The sequence below is a fragment of the Meles meles genome, chromosome 10 (assembly GCF_922984935.1).
Source record: "Meles meles chromosome 10, mMelMel3.1 paternal haplotype, whole genome shotgun sequence".
Taxonomy (NCBI): Eukaryota; Metazoa; Chordata; class Mammalia; order Carnivora; family Mustelidae; genus Meles; species Meles meles.
The window spans coordinates 57,080,140-57,101,437 of record NC_060075.1 but is presented as its reverse complement, the minus strand read 5'-3'; the positions used below and the strand labels follow the sequence as shown (position 1 = coordinate 57,101,437).

Sequence of the window (21,298 nt, the reverse complement as noted above, 5' to 3'; positions counted from 1 at the left end):
CCATTTGAATAAGTCCTGCTATTTGCATAGTCACAAATTTTTTAACATTTCCTAGTGCTTCATGTAATTTGTGTCATAAGTTTAGAGACTTCAAATATTTGATTCTGTTTTTTATATTAAGAAATATTTTATACATAAAAATATGTAACATATGATCATCATAGACCACTATTATTGTACTTTTCCTGTCCTTGTTATATGTTATCTTACTGCATGCGTGAAAAGAGTAAATAACATTTTATAAAGGTAAATCAAAAATATTGGTTTCTGCTCTGTTTTAGTAAGAATGTTCTCTTATATAAGCAACCATGTATTTTAATGGCCTACCCAATTTTAATAATACCAATCTACATTAAGACCAGCTGCTAAACTGTACTAAATGTTAGAAATTTTAAGCTTCTACTTTGAAAAATCACATTGATCCTTGTAGCTGTATTTGGTGAATGTTTTTAAGTGTGAGGACCACACACTCCTTCCATTCAGTTGGAGAACCTGAACTGTGGTTGCTACTTCCTACTTCCTGACTGCTACTGCTACTTCTACTTGCCCAATAATTGTCTTTGGCTCCCTGTAAGCCTGCATCCAGAAAGATATTTGAATTTTTCCCCTCTAGCACTTGCAAATCCGATTTTTATGTATAGCTAAGTGCTCTTAGCTTTTGCTCTATCTACTACTGGGGTCTGGTTTCTAGCAGGCCTGTAACTATGCCAGATCCAGCCTATGTAATGCTGTTTGTAATGAGAAATCTAAACAGGGAATGGCAGTGAGGCATGGCAGGAATGTATTTCCATTGGAGAAGTCAGTATAGAGAAAAAGTATAAGCAAAGCCGTGTCCAGAAGGTCTTTTCAGCTGGCCAGGATGGAAGACTAATGTTATTGTACCTAGGCTGTTACCCTGCCAGCCCTTCCTCACAAATTTGCTTTCTTTCTCTCTTCCCTTCTCCCTCCCACCCCTTTCCTGTTTCATCTATTCATTCTCCTTCTTGTTTTCCCTCTCTCTTTCTTGGGGCTGTGCTGACTGTTTGCTCAGGTGGACAGTGACACCATTTGGAATGAGCTGCACTCGTCCGGTGCTGCACGCATGGCTGTTGGCTGTGTCATCGAGCTGGCTTCCAAAGTGGCCTCAGGAGAGCTGAAGGTGAGGTCTGGGTTGCATTAAGTGTGGGAAATCCAGAGAAGAAGCTGAAACAGTGATGTTGTTGTTTGGGAATTGTGGTTAGTGTGGTGTGCTAATAAAAGGAAAGGGGCGGAGGGAAGAGGGCAGGAAGATGGCCACTAAGGTGTGATAATAACTCGTCTGTAGGTAGGTAGTAGCTGATTTTGCTCACAAGGCCTTCCTCTTCTTGGGGAAACTGTTGTCAGGGCACTCTGGTGTGTTTTTAAGAGTACAGAAATGGTGAGTAAAACTATGGTCCAGGTTAAAAATACCCAGTATATACATGTCTGTCATGTCCTCCTGGGATTCTCTTTTGAAGCAATTTAAAAAATATGATTACTGAATACTATGTATAAGCTCAGAATACCACCCAGAGAGAGGGGAGGGGAGGGGTGGGGGAGAAAGGTAAATACCAGACGGGAAGGATTGGGAGGAAGAAGGAAATTGTTGATTAGAAGGGTAATGATCCAGGGTATGTTTTTCCATGAAAGAACTTCAAAAATGATCTACGCTTTATTGTTCTTTTCTTTTTACGGTCTCTTCTTTTCTACATCATATGAAAAGAACAATGTCTAAACCTCAACGTTTCCCAGTCTAAACAATTTATAAAAGCCAGAGACCTGACAGACGTTGACATTTTATTTGGTATTTTAACAGTGCTATTTAAAGGTATGCCATGTGCTTCTTGAATGCAGTTGCCCCTATAAACTTTGTTGGTGCTAACATGACTTTTTAATGCACTAGTTCACACACTTCATAAGGAAATCTGGGTGGTGTTTGATTTGGTATTTTTAGCAATTTTAGGGATGGGAAATTAATGTGAACAACATAGGCACCACAAGTTTTGTTAATCTAAAGTAAAATCTAATTAGGATTTTGATTTTGAATTTTGATTCAGTTACACCTGACTGTTCCACTTGTGGTTAAAAAAAAAAAAAATCGCAGGGAAAGAAGGTACACTTTACAATATATTGTCTTCCCAGAAGCCTTTAGTTTAACTCTTTAAGAAGTCAGAACCAATAGAAATATAATTTTGAAAAGATGAACTGTATTTTAAAAATACATATATGCATACCTTATGTATAGTTGACTTGTTCAATATCAGGATATTAACTGCTCATTTCAGGGGATTATAGGTGCATACTACTCAGTCTTTACCTTTGGTAATGAACTACTGGAAAGAGGAAAGGAATCAGCCTTATGGAGAGGTTTTGGCTGTCTCCTGGTAGCATTTTGGCAATAATTCCGTTTGAAAACATCACTTGTAACACAATAAATTGGCATTTTGAAAAAAATGATGTTTGAAGGTCTTGTTTTCAAAAGAATTAAAAAAAATACAACAGCTAAGCCACAGTATTATAATTTTTAAAAGGTAAGGCTGGCACAGAGCTACTTAATAACAAAATGATTATGTTAGCATGCACAATTTCTAACTGTTGTGATTTTTTGGGAGTTTAGTCAATAATTCAGAAACATTCTCAAGTAGAATACCCACATATTAAACTCAAAATCATCATTGTTACTAGCTTCACAGAATGCAGAATTGCCAAATGTATATATGAAGAGTTTTGAACAGAAGCCTAATTCTTTCTTTTTAGGAGGTAGTTATTTAAAATAGCCAATTACAAACAAATTGTCAACAACATACAGCATGGACATGGTGACCACCAGCTGTATTAACATTGGTTATTTATGTTAAGAACAAGAATTCATGCAACTCTTTTCCCCCTTGGTTGACAAATCAGCAGGTATGGTTAAAAAGAGAATAGAGAAAAAGCCAGTCTAAAAATCAAGAAATCTTGGTCCAAACTCTGCTACTTAAGTATGTCATTGATGGCAAATCACTTAACTTCTCTGGGCTTTAGTTTCTTATTCTGCAAAATCACCAGGGGGGAATTTATAATGTTGAAGGTTGTACATGGTGCTGATATTCTGAGCTATTTGCAAATGAAAATTAGATCTGATTCTCAATATACATACCATGGCATACCAAACAGTAGACATTTTAAAATTAATTTCAACTTATTTTGGTGAATATTTGAGATACAGCAGCTGGTTTATCTTTCTGAGCCACTTAGTTGCAAATAGTTTGGGAGGCCTATGGGAATGCCATATGGGAAAGGTAGCAGTGACAAATGATTTGCAGCCACAGTGAATAATACAGAGAACCATGTTTAAGGACTTCTAGCTAACCAGAAATGTCACTCAGAGTCTACCTGTCCGAGATTCCAGTATGACAGGGCTGGTATACACTTGCTCACCAGGACCATTAACACTAATGGCCTGAATGAAGTCATCACTTCATTCAGATCTATGAAGAAAACGGGAAGCTTATTTGAGGACACTGGTAAGTTAGCCTCTGATAAGAGATGTAAAAAGAAAACTTCAGTGTTTCATTTTTGGTTTTCAGCATCTACATTTATTTCTTACATGTTATACCCCCGTTGTCCTAGTAAATCTATGTAACTTCATGAGACAACACTGGCATGTTATAATTCTGTGTTTTGTGACAGTGCAGTAATTTTGCCTGGAAAACAGAATAATTAAGAGCTTTATTTCAAATAGGGTGGTCCTGAATGGAGTGCTGACCTGCGAAGTGAGACATAGCTGGAGGTTTAAGTCACTGAACTCATAGAGAGTGGGGACCTAGGAGATAAGTGTGTATGAGAAAGGGAAATTCTGAGGACAAATTTGATTACCTAGAATTTTTGCTTCATATGGAGCTTGATCACAGCACCCCTAACTGTTGACAGGTTCTGTCTGTTATTCACCTGAAGGTATTGATGGCCTGAAGGAATTAGAATAAACCAGGCAGAGAAAGTAGGTTTGATTTTAATGCTTAAATAGACCATGTGCAGCAAACTATGGCAGTAAATTGGTGTATTTACAAAGAAATGACATGCCCAGTGGAGTTCAGTGGAAATTATGGGGACTTTGAAGTTTTCTAGGCTTTTAACAATATATACATGTATATCTTCATGTATAAAACACTCACACAAGTGGAAATTTCTGGAATCAATAGATGCTAAAATTGCCCATTTCTCAGATTCAGTACTAAGGAACACAAATATTCTGAAAATGCTGAAATGTTAGGTATTGGAAACTGTAATTGGAAGAATACTTACCTCAAAATGGTTTTATTTTCTATGGGACATTTAAGAAATTATATCTAGAAATAGATATATAGCTCTAAGAGGATGAGTATTTTTTCAAGTTACAAATAGTTCAATACTTGGTTTAAAAAAATGGTGTAAAATGTCATGTTTTATACCTTAAGTATATGCAAGTGTTGTCATTTATACCTCAGTAAGGCTGAAAAAGATAATTCAACACTTCCCAAGTTTTACTATGAGGGTTCATTTTGATGCTATTTTAGCAATGCTATAATATCATCATAAAAATAAAAACTAGTTTTTTGTGGAAATTTTTGCCAGAAAAAAACTCCACCTGATTATCTAAATGATGGATGGATTTCTTTAATGTTTAAATGGATATTGTAATGTCTTGTTGCTAATAAGTCCTGTTATTCATTGAGTACCTACTCCTGGCTGGGCAGTTTACCTGTAATTTGTCTTAATTCTCACAATGGCCTTCAAAGAAAGTGCCACCAAAGGATACCACCTCAGAGACATCAAGTAACTTTTTAAGATCCTGTACACAGTTTAATAAATGGCAAAGCCTGTAAATCTCATAACCCTCTGTTCTTTTTCATCTACTCTATAAGGAATTTCCTATAGAAATAGCACAAATATATAAGGGGGAAAATAAAAGGTTAAAGCCATCTCTTTCAAATGGTCTAGATTCTCTTTTTATTACTATAAAATATTTAATACATACAAAAAGACAAGTTACACTAATAACTTACAGACTATAATGATAGTCTATACACCTATGAGCCTTTCATCCAACTTAAGAAATAATACTTTGCTAACCCTATTAAAGTTCTCTTCATACTTACCTCTTTCTATCTGACTCTGAAATAATCATTAATCTCTTATATTTTAAAAATTATTTCTTTTCCTTTCCTTGATAGTTTTTACTGTATGTTGTGACCTTTGTAAAAATGGAATCTTATTATAAAATATATTATTCCTCAGATATCTTTCCCTCCACTTAAAATCATGTTATGAGGATTTATCCACATGAATTTATATTGTTGTGAGTCATTCATTTTCATTGTGGAGAAGTATTCCCTTGTACATCATAATTTGTTTATTTTGTTAGATGTTTTAATTTCTGGGTTTTTGTTCTTTTGAATAATTTGCTATGGATAGACTTTAACAGGCCTTCTATTTCACAGTGGCATTACTAAGAGTAAAATGGCAAGCTCCTACACTAGAAACACATTAAATTTCAGTAAGTAACATAAAGTCAAATTCCAGAGTTATTTGCCACAATGACATCAGCAAAAAATGGCAGTTTAAACCTCTGAAAATCTTTTCTCCATAAAATCGTTGACAAAACTGGCAGAATTTGTCAAGATAAGTTTTTTAAGAACTCTGGAAATCAACCAAAAGTGTCCAGCAACTCAGGAAGCATGTGTTCAAAACAAAACCAGCTGAATCTTGGTAAGAACAGTGAGCTTTGTGGTAGTTTAATTCACCCTATTCTCATCTTACCCTTTCCAGCTCCACAGTAGCCTTAACAAATAACAGCCTGCATTTTTCAGGGAAAACCAGTAACTTGGCAGTCTCCAGAAGGGCCAGAATGGGCCTGGAGCTTCTTCAAAGCCTCATTCTCTGAGAATTTTTGTTATTGGCCTGTCTGGTGCTTCTGTACCAGACCCTGCTTGGAAGGCTATCTTTATTTGACATGACTTGGAGTTCACCTGACATGAAAAGGCTTTTCCGCAGAAGCAATTCTTGAAAAATTAAAGGCAGTTGGTTAACTTCATGGCTACCTGAAGTGGCAGATAACAGTGGAGAACCAAAAGCTTCTAAGGAAATACTGGGAAATGAGATGTGCTAAGGGCTACAAAGAGCCCCATCAGATACCTAGGAATCCAGAAGGCCACATGAGTGATAGGACTGTGTTTACATTCAGGAAAGACCTGAGACCAGCCCTCACCTCAGTCTGATTTTCAGACTCTGTTCAAAGAGGAAGTGAAGGCTAGGGTGGAATTGCCAACTGCCTGGCTGAATATCGGAAATGTGTTACATACAAACACACACATGCACACGCATACACCCTTGAAAAAGTCTTGGCACTATTGGTGCCAAGCATTTCAGGAAATTTCTGTCCAGTCATTTACAGACCACTAAATTCGCCAAGCAGAGGCTTCTGTGCCACACTGAAGATAGAATACAGACTTTATAGAATTAGTTCAGGAAAGGCAATAAACAATACAACAGTGACAGATAATCTGTGTATACATTGTTATTTTATAATAGTATAATCCTAATTCAATAAAGAAAATAAGTCTGGGGCACCTGGGTGGCTCAGTCGGTTAAGTGTCTGCCTTCAGCTCATGTCATGATCCCAGGGTCCTGGGATTGAGCCCCATGTTGGGCTCCGTGCTCAGTGGGAGCCTGCTTCTCCCTTTTTCTGCTGCTCCTCTGCCCCCTGCTTGTCCTCTCTCTCTCTAATAAATAAATAAAATCTTTTTAAAAAATAAAGTAAAATCCCCCCCCCCAAAAAAACACAGTGACAAGCCCTTGGGAAGGATGAAAATTTGATTTCCAGAATTGCCATATTACATTGTTGAAAAATGCGTAGTTTTTAACATTAAATTGTGAGACATGCAAAGAAAGATATGAATTCGTATGAATGAATAACAAACACCAGTAAGAGTAAATGTGTAAATAAGTATAAATGATAGTGTATTTGTATTTTTTGTTTTTAACTTTCTTTCTCCTCTCAGATTTAAAAGACAACTGCATGAAACAATAACCATGAATCTGTGTTGGTGGACACACAGTGTATAAAGATGTAATTTGTATGATAATACCAGCCCAAAGGAGAGCATGAGAAATGGAGTTATGTAACAACAAAACAAACTTCCTTTAAAAAAATTTTTATTTATTTGAGAGAGAGAGTGAGAGCTGGGGCAGGGGGAGAGGGAGGGAAACAGACTTCCTGATGAGTGCAGAGCCTGATGTGGAGCTTGATCTCAGGACCCTGAGATCATGACCTGAGACGAAATCAAGAGTTGGATGCTTAACCAGCTGAACTACCCGGGCTCCCCAAAACAATGTTTTTTGATACTAGTGAAATTTGGCTCATCTCCAAACTAGATTGTTAAATGTTAATTATAGGCCACTGGGCAACCAGTGAGAAAACAACTCAAAAATATATTAAAGATTATAAAAGAAAATGTGTAAGAATAACAAATTAAAATTATACACTATAGAGTATTTAACTTAAAGAAGCAGTAATGGAGGAAACGAAGAACAAAAAAAAAAAAAAAGATAACACATAGAAAACAAATACCAAAGTCATTGTGCCAATTTCAGACCCTACCACTGCTCTCACTCTTGTCTGTGTTTGACATTTTTAGATTTTTCAATGTTTGTCAATCTTGTGGGTATGAAGTGTTACCTTGTAGTTGTTTGGGTACAGATACAGACAAGTTAATACTGTTATATCCTTCTTAGACCTTTTATTAATAATTTAACAATTATCTCAAGTAAGGTTTTTTGTTCTCAGTTATACTTGTACAATATTAATATAACATTACTTCCTTTTTCCCCCCTAGCATTTGCTTTGTTCATCATTTATCCCTTTACTTATAAACTTTCTCTTTTTTATATGTACTTGGTCTGTTCCCTGTAAATAGCTCATTGCTGGATTTTGTTTCGTAATCTGATTGTGTATTTTAACTGAGAAACTCAATTAGTCTTTACTTAACATCAGTAGTAGTATAAACAAATGCATTTTTTCGTTGTATTTCATTTTTTCTCTTTGCCCTGCTATTTGTGTATTGTGTATCCCCTGGCCTTTCACCCCTTGCTTTGTTTTCAATTAAATTTTTTTTCTCATTCTGTATAACCTCTAATTGTTTTTTTTTAATACACACATTATTGTCTTTTAAAATTTAACCTGTTTAATAAAGCCTGAACTTAATTATTCTCTCCATGCTCCTTAGTAACGGTACAAATACTTTAGAATGCTTTAAAGGCAATTATCCTGTCCTAACTATATATGCTATTATAATTCAGTATTTTAGCTTTTTTTAAAAAATAATATCACTAATGAGACATTATATTGTTTGAAACCATTAGTGTTTCTTTATACTTGCCCACATAGTTACCATTTTCCTTTTCGCCATTTTTCTTTGTATCTGAAACCTCCATTCTGGAGTTGTTTTCTTTATTCTAATACATTTTTTTAGTATTTTCTTTAGTGATGATTTCTCACTTTTTGTTTATCTGTAATATCTGTCTGCCCTCATTCTTGAAAGGTAGTTCAGGGTTAACCATTTCTCTCAGGACTTTGAAGATCCTCCATGCTTTTCCTGTTTCCAGTTTTGATATGGAAAGTATCAATTGCCAGTCAGTTGCAGTTCTTTATAGATATTGTGTCTTTTTCTCTCTGGTTGTTTATAATGTCTTCTTTTTGGCTTTGATATTCTGCATTTTGCTACCATGGATCTAGTAGTAGATTTTGCTGACTCAAATTGTTAAAAATATATATTAGCAAACTGAAATTTAATGCAACTCCATGATGATACTTTGTGATAAGTCAGCCTCATCAAACTGAAAGTTGCTGATTTTAATTAATAATCATTAATTTATCAAATAAATATGTTCTAAGCACCTATTATGTGCTAAGAACTACTATAAATACTGAAAATACCAAGACAGTGAGATCTGAGCTGAATGAAATAAGGGAGAATCATGTAGAGATGTGGGGAAAGAATATTCTATACAAAGAAAGCAAGTATAGAATCTCTCTTGTCAGGTAGAGTAAATAAGTTTTTTAATTTTTAATTTTTTATTTTTTTATAAACATATGATGTATTTTTATCCCCGGGGTACAGGTCTGTGAATCGCCAGGTTTACACACTTCACAGCACTCACCATTGCACATACCCTCCCCAATGTCCATAACCCCACTCCCCCTCTCCCAACCCCCCCTCTCCCCAGCAACCCTCAGTTTGTTTTGTGAGATTAAGAGTCACTTATGGTTTGTTTCCCTCCCAATCCCATCTTGTTTCATTTATTCTTCTCCTATCCCCCTAACCCCCCATGTTGCATCTCCACTTAGAGTAAATAAGTTTCAACTTGTTTATGGAACTGTGAGAAAACCCATGTTTCTGGATCTGAGTTATCTGCAAAGGTCCTTGCAGGAGATGATGTTAGAGAGATAGTCATAGGCAAAATGATAGTATGTACCCACATATATATTATATAGCATACATATATACCTGTATATATAGTAGCATTAAAAACTAGAAGTATGTTTCTGACGGGCTTCAGGATAAGGACAGTGACTACATTAAATACTGATCATAGATAAGGAAAGCTGCATTGCCACTTCAGTTTGCTACCATTTTGGCCTTTCTTTCTTTCTTTTTTTTTTTTTTAAGATTTTATTCATTTATTTGACACACGGGTGGTGGGGGGGAGTAGGCTCCTGCTGAGCAGAGAGCCTGATGGGGGGCTCAATCCCAGGACCTGAGATCATGACCTGAGCCAAAGGCAGAGGCTTAACCCACTGAGCCACCCAGGTGCCCCCAGTTTGGCCTTTCTTAAAATACATACTCTCCATCCTGAAATCATACAACAAATAAACTATGGAATGCAATAATTGTGTTGACTCCAATTTTGTCCAAGGTCCCAAGCTGAGGACAATGGTTGTTAATTACATATGCTAGGAAGACTTAAATGAATTTATTAAAATATAGTCAAATAGACCTACAATTAGTTTGTATAACAAAAAACTAGATAACATACTGTTACGCTGAAAAAATAAATAAAATGGAAAAAAAACTAGATAACAGAGATATGGTTAATGGAAAATTCTTTGAAAGGACTGTAAGTGGAGCACCTGGTTGCCAGTTGGTTAAGTGTCTGACTCTTCATTTTGGCTTAGGTCATAATCTCAGGGTTGTGAGATTGAACCCCAAGTGGAGTTCTGCACTCAGCACAGAATCTGCTTGAGATTCTCTATTCCTCTGCCTCTGCCCCTTCCCCTGCTCACGCTCTAAATAAATAAGTAAATAAGTAAGTAAATACAGCCTTAAAAAATAAATAAAAGGCCTGTAAGTATTTTGACTGCTCTCCTCTGTTCCCTTCCTGGGCTTCCCTCAGCTTAAGCTGAATCTGTAAGAGATGGGGAAGGAGTCAAAGGAAATCACTTATGTCTACAAATGGAAGAAATGGCTTTTGAGTCCTTAGCTTGATGTATGTTGGATTCCAGAAATTTGTAGGATCACGCTACACTACCACCAGAGTGGGGAATGAAGAAATTCACTAGAGAGCCTAACATAGGTATCAGGAGTTTGGAAGCTGGATAAGGACAGAAGAAGCCCAAGTTTTGTCTCCTGGAGAATGCAAAGTGGAGAGCTGGTTGAAACTGCCATGCGGGCAGATTGAAGAAAAAGGGGTCAGCTGTGATACTTGAAACTGTTGGTGGGGCAAGGGTTTTTTTCCTGCTTGTGGGGCAGTGGACACTTTGGATGAAAGCCAAATTTGAATCATTTTGCAAGATCATACCAAAGAGGTCTACGTTCCAGGGCCAATCTCCCACCTCCTTCACTACCTTGCCCAGTAGAATAAGAGGAAATATGAGGAGAGGCTGATGAGGCTTGGAAGGTCAGCCAATGAGTACATTGCCTCCATTAGTGAACCCTGCAGAGTGGAGGTCACTGACAGTAACTCTAAGGAACCTATGAATGCTCCCAATGAAAGAAGGACAAGCATTTGCATTCTTGCCATGACAGAGGGCTTTTGAAGAACCAGAAGAGATCTCCAAATTGCTCTGCTGATTCACAGCCTTTATCCTTTTTATTCTCCCACTCTCTAGAGTTGGAGGATCCATAAGCTAAGCATGAAAGGAAAACAAGTAAACTACAAATTATATAGCCTCCTCCTTCAGTACACACTGAATCCACTACTGGTCCCTGATTCTGTGGATCAGCAGGTCAGTGGGGGATAGCCTTATATTAGATGTGACATTAGAGAGTTTAATTAGACTAAGCTGGACTTTTTAATATCTAAAAAAGATGAAACTGTTTCTATAGTTGAAAAGCTGTGAACTATATCAAAGACTGAAGAGAGGTTAGTACTGGGACAAAAATAATGCTGTTACCTTTGTATAATTTAGCCCATTTAATATACCAGAGTGTTAACTCCTATTACTGTTTTGTTTTGAGATTTTATTTATTTATTTGACAGGGAGAGAGAGCACAAGTAGGCAGAGCAGCAGGCAGAGGGAGAGGTAGAAGCAGACTCTCCAATGGGCAGGGAGCCCAACACGGGGCTTGATCCCAGGACCCTGGGATCATGACCTGAGCCAAAGGCAGCCACTTAACTGACTAAGCCACGAGGCGCCCCAGTTCCTATTATTACTATAACAAATTACCGCAGATTTAGTGGCTTAAATCAAGACACATTTATTATTTTCAGCTCTAAAGGTCAGAAAAAATATACAGGTCACACTGCAGCCCTGTTGACACCTTGATTTTAGCCCAGTGAAACATGTACAGTTACTTTGCCTAAACAGATATTGGAAAAATTCATTTCCATGTGGTTGTAGCAGTAAGGTCTCTATTTTCTCGCTAGCTGTCAGCTGGGCACTATCTTTAGCTCCTAGAGGCCTCTCTCTGTTCTTTGCACATAGCCCCTACATAGAACTCTTCTCAAGCTGTCATCTTTCTTTTTTTTTTTTTTTTTTTTTTTTTTAAATATTTTATTTATTTGACAGAGAGAAATCACAACTAGGCAGAGAGGCAGGCAGAGAGAGAGGAGGAAGCAGGCTCCCTGCGGAGCAGAGAGCCTGATGCGGGGCTCGATCCCAGGACCCTGGGATCATGACCTGAGCCGAAGGCAGAGGCTTTAACCCACTGAGCCACCCAGGCGCCCCTCAAGCTGTCATCTTTCTATCATTGCATCTCTCTCTGACCACAGGTGGGAAAGGTTCTCACCTTTTAAGAATGCATATGATTTGCATGGGACCACCTGTATAATGCTGGGTGCCTTTTCCATGTCAAGGTCTTTGATGGTAATCTTATCTGCAGTGTTTTTGTCATTTAAGGTAGCATTCAAAGATTCTGGGGATTAGGACATGAACATCGTTTGGGGGACTTCTGCTTACCACAAACAGCAACTAAAAATTCAGACAGATTCCTTCTTTAATATTCTCACTGTATGATTATGAACTGTCTAGTAATCATTGACATTTAAAAAATAGATAATATGATTTATTCTTTAATCAAGATATAATGTACATTGAATAGAATGTACAGATTTTCAAGGGTATGATAGATATATATATATACCTTGTTACCACCACAAATTGTAAAATGAATCAGAAAGTTTCATATGCCTTGGTAGTTGGTCTCCAGTATAGGCAAACACTGATGTGGTTAGTCTCATAGCTACCTAATTTTTCCTGTTGTAGAGCTTTATATATAAGGCATTATACTGTATGTAGACTTTTCTGTGTGGTTTATTTCACATAAATATTTTTTTATTTGTAATTCTTCTAACTTTTTTTTAATTTCTTTTCAGTGTTCCAGAATTCATTGTTTATGCACCACACCCAGTGCTCCATGCAATATGTGCCCTCCATAATACCCACCACCAGGCTCACCCAACCTTCCCAGCCCCGACCCTCCAAAACCCTCAGATTGTTTTTCAAAGTCCGTAGTCTCTCATGGTTCATCTCCCCCTCCAAATTCCCCCAGCTCCCTTCCCCTCTCCCTCTCCCAGTGTCTCCTGTGTTATTTCTTATCACATATATGTTTTTGAGATACATCTGTGTTATTCCATATATCATTTAGCTTGTTAACCTTTATTGCTAAGTAATATTCCATTTTATGAATATAATGCAATTTGTTAATTTATTTCAGTTCTGGACTACTATGAATAAAGTTGCTGTAAAGATACTTTTCCAAGTCTGTTTTTGGATATATCTTTTTATTTCTCATGGGTAAATGCCTAGGAGAGAAATAATTGGATTGTAGATTAAATGTTTGTATAGCTTTATGAGAAAATGACAAATTATTCTCCAAAGTAATTACTGTTTTATCTATAGAATCTATAATTTTGTCACCTCTTGTTCCTGAGAGTGATAATTTGCATTTCCTTTTTTCCTGATCAGCCTAGCTGGAAATTTATCAATTTTATTGATCTTCTCAAAGAACCAGCCTTTGTTTTAATTAATATTCTTTTTTGTTTTGTTTTGTTTTCTCTTTCATTGATTTCATTGTTGCTATTTTCATTTTTTCTACTTGCATTGGGTTTCATTTGCTCTTCGTTTTTGTTTGTTTGTTTGTTTTAGTTTTTTAAGGGGGAAGCTGAGGTCGTAGACTTGAGACTGTTGACCTTAAAAATACAAAAGAGCCAGTTATTTTACCAGCATAATTCATTTATTAAGGATTATCAGAGGAATTCCAATTTGGGACAGTGAAACTGTGGCAGACCAGGGGCAAATCTAGAGAAGAGAGGAGAGGGGTTTGCTTTTATAGGGGAAAGAAGGAAGCTGGGAGGGGCTTTTTGCTGTGTTCTCATTGGCTGGGCTGTTACAGAGCCAGGAGAAATCCTTCCTTCCTCTTACTGGGATATGTAAAATAAGCTGCTTCCAATTTTAGAATGTGAGGTATGCTTCCTGGGACTGGTGGTAGTGTGTGAGACCACCCCCCCCACCCCCCCTTTCAGGGCTTCCCAAATCCATTTTAAGTGAGATTTCTTTTACTTATTTTCAAAGATTTTCTCCCCTCCCCCATATGGACAGTTAGTGCTATAAATCTCTTTCTTCTTGTTTTTAATAAAAATTGTGTACATTTAAGGTGAACACAAGGACTTGATATATACATAGTGAAATTTTTGCTACAAACTAATTAATATGGCCATTTTCTCAAATAATTACCCATTTCCCCCCTATTTTATTGAAGTACAATTAGCATACAATATCGTAATTAGTTTCATGTGTACAGCATATTGATTCAATAAGTTCATATATTACTCATTGGTATTTATCTTCTGACACTGAAGCACATTATTACATTATTGACTGTATTCCCTATGCTGTACTTTTCATTTCTATGACTTATTTTATAACTGGAAGTTTGTACTTCTTTATCTTGTTTACCTACCCCTCTACCAGTGTTTTCTGTATTTAAGAGCTTATTTTTTGTTTGTTGGTTGGTTTCTTTAAGATTTCATACATAAGTAAAATTATATGGTATTTGACTTTGTCTGACTTATTTCAGTATATGTGCTGCCGAAGCGAGCACAGACTTATTTCACTTAGCATAATACCCTCTAGGTCTATTCATATTATCACAAATAGGGAGATCTCGTTCATTTTGATGGCTGAGTAATATTTCATTATATCTGTATTCCATATCTTGTTTATCAACATTTCATCTATCAGTGGACATTTGGGTTGCTTCCATAGCTTGGCTATTGTAAAACAATGCTGCAGTAATCATAGAGGTGCATTTATCTTTTCAAAATTCATGTTTTTTGTTCTCTTTGGGTAAATATCCAGTAGTAGAATTACTGGATCACATAATATTTCTCTTTTTTATTTTTTTTGAGGAACTTCCCTACTAATTTCCACAGTAGCTATACCAATTTACATTCCCACCAGCAAACCATGAGCATTGCTTTTTCTCAAAATCCACACTAACACTTGTTATTTCATTTTGATTCTAGCTATTTTGACAGGTATAAGGTGATATCTCACTGTGCTTTTGATATGCATTTCCCTCATGATTCTTGATATTGACCATCTTTTCATGTGTCTGTTGGCCATATGTATGTCTTCTTTGGAAATGTGTCTAATCAAGTCTTCTGCCTATTTTTAATTGGGTTATTTGGTTTTTGGGTATTGAGTTATGTAAGTTCTTTATATATTTTGGATCTTAACCCCTTATCAGATATGTCATTTACAAATATCTTCTTCCATTCATTAGGTTGGTTGCCTTGTTGTTTTGTTGATGGTGTCTCTGGCTGTGCAAAACCTTTTCACTTTGGTGTGGTCTCAGTAGTCTATTTTTTGCTTTTGTTTCCCTTGCACAAGGAGACATTTAGAAAAATGTTGCTAAGGCTGATGTCAAAGAAATTACTGCCTATGTTATCTTCTAGGAATTCTGTGATTTCATGTCTCATATTTAGGTCTTCAATCCATTTTGAATTGATTTTTGTGCATGGTGTAAGAAAGTAGTTCGGTTTCATCCTTTTGCATATAGCTTTTCTGGTTTTCCCAGCACCACTTATTGAAGGGACTGTCCTTTCCTCATTGTATATTCCTGTCTCCTTTGCAGTAGATTAATTGGCCATTTAAGCATGAGTTTTTATTTCTTGGCTCTTTTTTCTGTTCTTTTGATCCATGTGTTTACTTTTGTGCCAGTTCCGTACTGTTTTGATTACTACAACTTTGTATTATATCTTAAAATCTGGGATTGTGACTCCTCCAGGTTTGTTCTTTCTCAAATTTTCTTTGGCTATTCAGAGTCTTTTGTGGTTCTGTTTAAATTTTAGTATTACTTGTTCTAGTTCTGTAAAAAACACTGTTGGTACTTTGATAGAGATTGCATTGAATCTGTAGATTGGTTTGGGTAATGTGAACATTTCAACAATATTCTTACATTTCATAATTCTAGAATATACTTCCATTGGTGTCCTCCTCAGTTCCTTTCCTCAGTGTTTTATTGTTTTCAAAGTATAGGTCTCTTTTACTTCCTTGGTAAAGTTTATTGATGGGCATATTATTCTTTTTGGTGAAATAATAAATGGGGTTGTTTTTTCAATTTCTTTCTGCTTTATTATTAGTATAGAAAAATGCAACAGATTCCTCTTTATTAATTTTGTATCCTGAAACTTCACTGAATTCATTTATCAGTTCTAATGAATTTTTGGTGGAGTCTAAGGTTACTTTTCTGCTTTTTTTTTTTTAAATAATTATATCATGTCTTCTGCAAATAGTGAAGGTTCTACTTCTTCCTCATCATTTTGGATGCCTTTTCTTTCTTTCTCTTGGATGATTGCTGTGGCTAGGAATTTTAGTACTCTGTTGAGTAAAAGTTGTGAGAGTGGACATTTTTGTCTTGTTCCTAATCTTAGAGGAAAAGCTCTCCATTTTTCACCATCGAGTATGGTGTTAGTTGTGGATTTGTCATATATGACCTTTATTATGCTGCAGTATGTTCCCTCTAACCTACTCTTCTGAGAGTTTTTAATCATGAATTAATATCCTATTTTGTCACATGCTTTTTCTGCATCTCTTGAGATGATCATAAGACTTTTATCCTTTCTCATTTTAATTTGATATATCACATTGACTGGTTTGCAAATATTGAACCACTCCTGCATCCCTGGAATAAATCCTACTTGATTGTTGTGATTTTTTTATCTTTTTTTTTTTTTTTAATTTATTTGACAGAGAGAAATCACAACTAGGCGGAGAGGCAGGCAGAGAGAGAGGAGGAGGCAGGCTCCCTGCGGAGCAGAGAGCCGGACGTGGGGCTCGATCCCAGGACTCTGGGATCATGACCCGAGCCGAAGGCAGAGGCTTTAACCCACTGAGCCACCCAGGCGCCCCGATTGTTGTGATTTTTAAAAAATTGTTATTTAATCAGTTTCTTCATATTTTATTGAGGATTTTCACATCCGTTGCTCATCAGAGATATTGGCTTATAGGTTTTTTTGTAGTGACTTTGTTTAGTTTTTATATCTGGATAATACAATCCCCATAGAATGAATTTGGAAGTTTTTCTTCCTGTTCCATTTTTTGGAATAGTTTGAGAAGAAAAGGTATTCACTCTTATTTAAATGTTTTGTAGAATTCATCTGTGAGGCATCTGGTCCTGAACTTTCCTTTGTTGGGAAGTTTTTGATTACTGATTCATTGTCATTACTAGTAATTCATCTGCTCAGAACCTTTTTTTATTCTTATGGGGAGAGCACCTGAAATGTATTTTCTAAGAGTGTTACTTAGTGTCTAATTGGGGATTTTGTGTGTATCTTTCTCTAATTGATGTGGAATTCAATTCTGCCAGAGTCAGAAAAAATATGCTCTGTGTGACTTGAATCATTTTATACTTACTGAGATTTATAATATTGTGATTCTCTTTATCTCCTCCTACCCTTAGTATTATTTTATCAGATAATTTGCTTTTACAAATAGTATAGATCTCCATAACAAATTACCATTTCTATTGCTTCAGTAGTTGAAAAATTTCAAAGTGTATGTTTCTGTGTGTGTGTTTGTGTGTGTGTGTTTGTGTGTGTGTGTCTCAGAGAGAATCATTTGGGTATACATACATAATATAAAGATAATTTATAAAATATCTTTTATATTTGCCTGCCTATTTAATCTTTCTGGTGCTCTGTATTCATGTGGGCAGATGCAGACTTCCATCTGGTATCATTTCCTTTCAGTCTAAAGAATTTCCTTCAACATTCTTTGTATTGCAGTTGTACTGACAACAGATTCATCTTCTGTTTATAAGAAAGTATTTTTCTTTTCCTTTAATTCTTGAATGATATTTTCATTTGATATAAAATTTTATGTTAATTATTATTTTACACTTTAAAGATATCCTTCCAGTGTTATTTTTTCCTTTTTTTTAATTGATGATGAGAAATCAGCTCTCACTTTGATAATTAACTTATTTAATGACTTAATGCATCTTTTTTTTTTTTTTTTCCTCTCCGGCTTTAAGACTTTTTATTTTTCTTTTTTTTAGTAGTTTTGTGATTAGGTATGGTTTTCTCTGTTTTTATCTTGCTTGAATTCATTGAGTGTATTGTGTCAGTAGCTTGCTATTTTTGATAAAATTTGGAGAGCTTTTAGGTAATATTTCTTAAAATAATTTATTTACCACATTCTCTATATCCTCTGATTCTTAGAGTCCAATTATATGTTTATTTTATCATTTCACACTGTCCCACTGGTCTTAGAGTGTGTGCTGATCTTGTTTAGTCTTTTTCTCCTTTCTTTATACCTATTTGGATAATTTCTCTTGACCCGTTTTCAAGTTTGTTGTTTTTATCTTCTCTTGTGTCCAAGCTGCCATTAATCCCATTAAAATAATTTTTCATTTCACACAGTTTATTATTCACTTTTAAGTTTTCCTTTTTGTACTCTTTTACAGCTTCTAGATCTCTTTTGAAATTCTCCCCTTCACCATTGTATTTCTCTCCATGATCTTTTCCTATAGATTCTTTAACCTATTATAATTATTTTAAAGTCTTTATTTGAAAATTCTAATATCTGAGTCCCTTGTGGGTATATTTCTATTACCTTATTTTTTACTTGATTAAGAGTTTTAATATTGCTTCTTTGCATGTCTTGTGATATTTGATTATATACTAGACATTGTGTTTAAAAATTAGTGGAGACTAGAAAGGGCTTGTTTTCTGTAGGATTTAATTCTTTTAAAATCTTTGTGTCCAAAGCTCTTCAGTGATTTAAAGAAGAGTATGTTTTATGGGACATCTGAGTGGCTCAGTTGGTTAAGCATCTGACTCCTAATTTCGGCTCAGGTCATGATCTTACAATCCTGAGATCAAGACCCACATTGGGCTCCGGGCTGGGTGTGGAGCCTGCTTTCCCTCTCCCTCTCCCTCTGCCCTTCTCCCTGCCATTTGTGCTCTCTCTCTTGGAAGGAAGGAAGGAAGGAAAGAAAGAAAGAAAGAAAGAAAGAAAGAAAGAAAGAAAGAAAGAAAGAAAAGAAAAGAAAGAAAAGTACATTTCTGTTTGTTCGTTCAGTGATTTATTATTACTTTTGCAGGCCATCCTTTTGTACATCCTTCTTCCTTCTAATTAGATCTGGCTCTCCAAAACAAATATATTTTTGAGAGTACATTGAATTTCTCTCCTGGTACAAATTTTATCTCTCATTCTCATAAGGCATATATGTCAGTAATTAGAACAGGTCCCATTAATTTACTTCTCTAGATGATTCTTCAACTTTAAATGAAGGAAATTACAAACATGTTAGCAATATATTCTCAGCACATCTTCTTTGAACGGATATGTAAACATCAAAAACAGGGAGAAACGTTGACAGTTACATGTTTACTTTTATGTGAAACGACCTTGTTCTTGACCTCATTGCCTTTCACACCTAAGTGCTTCAACTTTTCTGAAAACTTTTAGATTAGTCAACGTATGGACTGATTTACAGCTTTGAAAAATGACATGCAAATACTTAAACCCTTAGAGTAAGTAAAAGCCTACTGTGTACTCAGATTGTTTACTTAGGAGTTAAGATTTGTTGCCTAGTTGGACTGCCTGTGGTGTTCCCACTGCACAATCTGCTTCTTTCTAGGTTTTTATTTTACCCATCTGCTTTTCTGATGGCTAATATTTCAATTTCTAGTTTGTTATTTTAACTGCCTGTTCCATGGTAATTGAATCTGCCTATTTCCAGCCTTTCCATCTGTTTCTTGGCTTTGGACTGTCCACATTTCATTACTTCTATGTGGTTTAGCTCATACTGACTAAAAATTGCTGCATCTGCCCTCAGACTCTAAGTGTCCACATCTCTCTCCCCTCTAAACCTTCCTGAGCTTTTCTCAGTCCCTGACACCTATTTACTCTTTCAAAGTCCTAAAGTTATTTTAAAAATAACTTAGATGGGAAAGAATGCTTCCTGAAACAAATTCTAGGCTATCATGCATTTACTTAAAACATTTTATACTGTGAAATTTCACTTCAATATTTAAAATAGAGCACAAATAACATATAATGAGAAAAAAATCTTCCAACTAATTTTTTTTTTTATCTCTGATAGTATTAAATTTGATACCTGCTGGTTCATGCATAATACAGATGTTCACTGTCCTCCTTTTTTCAGTCTTTGCAAAAGACATTGTTTTGCTTTTTGATACCAGTGTCCAAATCACACGTATTATACACATTTAGATAACAGTATTTTACACCTTTCTAATTTTATATGGTAATAAATTTCATATTCATACATAAAACTTGTAAAAGGAAGTCTGGTCATTTGATTAGGTATTTTTTCCAGACAGTGCTGTTATGTACATAATGCTACATAATTTAATTTCTTTGCTTGAAATTCTTCCCTTTTTTTAAGATTTTATTTATTTATTTGAGAGAGCTAGCATGAGAGCATGAGCAGGGGAGAGAGGGAGGAGCAGGCTCCCCGCTGAGCAGGGAACCCGACGTGGGACTCCATCCTAGGTTCCTGGGATCATGACCTGAGCCAAAGTCAGACACTTAACCAACAAGCCACCCACATGCCCCTTTGGTTGAAATTCTTATTCAATTGTCTACTTTTGATTGAAATGACAAATTTAATTGCTGCTATCTGTTCTAGTTATAGTATATGGTCATGGAGAATTGGAATTTAATGAAAGAAGAAAATTTATAATTAGAGTTAGAATAATATGACCAGATTTTAAAATAATCTACCTAAAAACCCAGACATTTAGGTACTAGTTACAAAATGTACATTGCTACTCTTAAATGTTTGAAATTTCATGTATTTAACTGAATAAATATATGTATGTACCAAAAGGTACCAAGAATATTAGAACCACCATTGATTGAATGAAAATGTACTGTAGGGGTGCCTGGGTGGCTCAGTGGGTTGAAGCCTCTGCCTTCGGCTCAGGTCATGATCTCAGGGTCCTGGGATCAACCCCCACATCTGGCTCTCTGCTCAGCGGAGAGCCTGCTTCCTCCTCTCTCTCTCTCTGCCTGCCTTTCTGCCTACTTGTGATCTCTCTCTGTCAAATAAATAAATAAAAATGTTTTAAAAAAAAAAAAAGAAAATCTACTGTAGTAAGATCTAAGTAAAGTATAATTACAGAAGTTCCCCCCAGTCATCTCTTCTCAGGTCTATTCATTACTATTATCTTATTATTTTAATATTATTATAATATCATATATTATATAATATATAATATATATAATATTATAATATCCTATAATGATTACTATTATTATAATGTCATATTATTATACTATGCTATTATCCTCACAGAAGGCTATGATCAT

The 21,298-nt window shown here is 35.6% G+C and overlaps 1 protein-coding gene across 1 annotated transcript in view; it reads left to right on the top strand.

Moving 5' to 3' along the window:
- HDAC9 (histone deacetylase 9) overlaps window positions 1–21,298 on the top strand; it is a 927,746-nt gene that overhangs the window by 692,969 nt on the left and 213,479 nt on the right. The window contains exon 17 of the mRNA XM_046020993.1: window positions 1,031–1,138. Coding sequence (XP_045876949.1) covers window positions 1,031–1,138 — 108 coding nt within the window. The remainder of the gene's footprint in view (window positions 1–1,030; window positions 1,139–21,298) is intronic.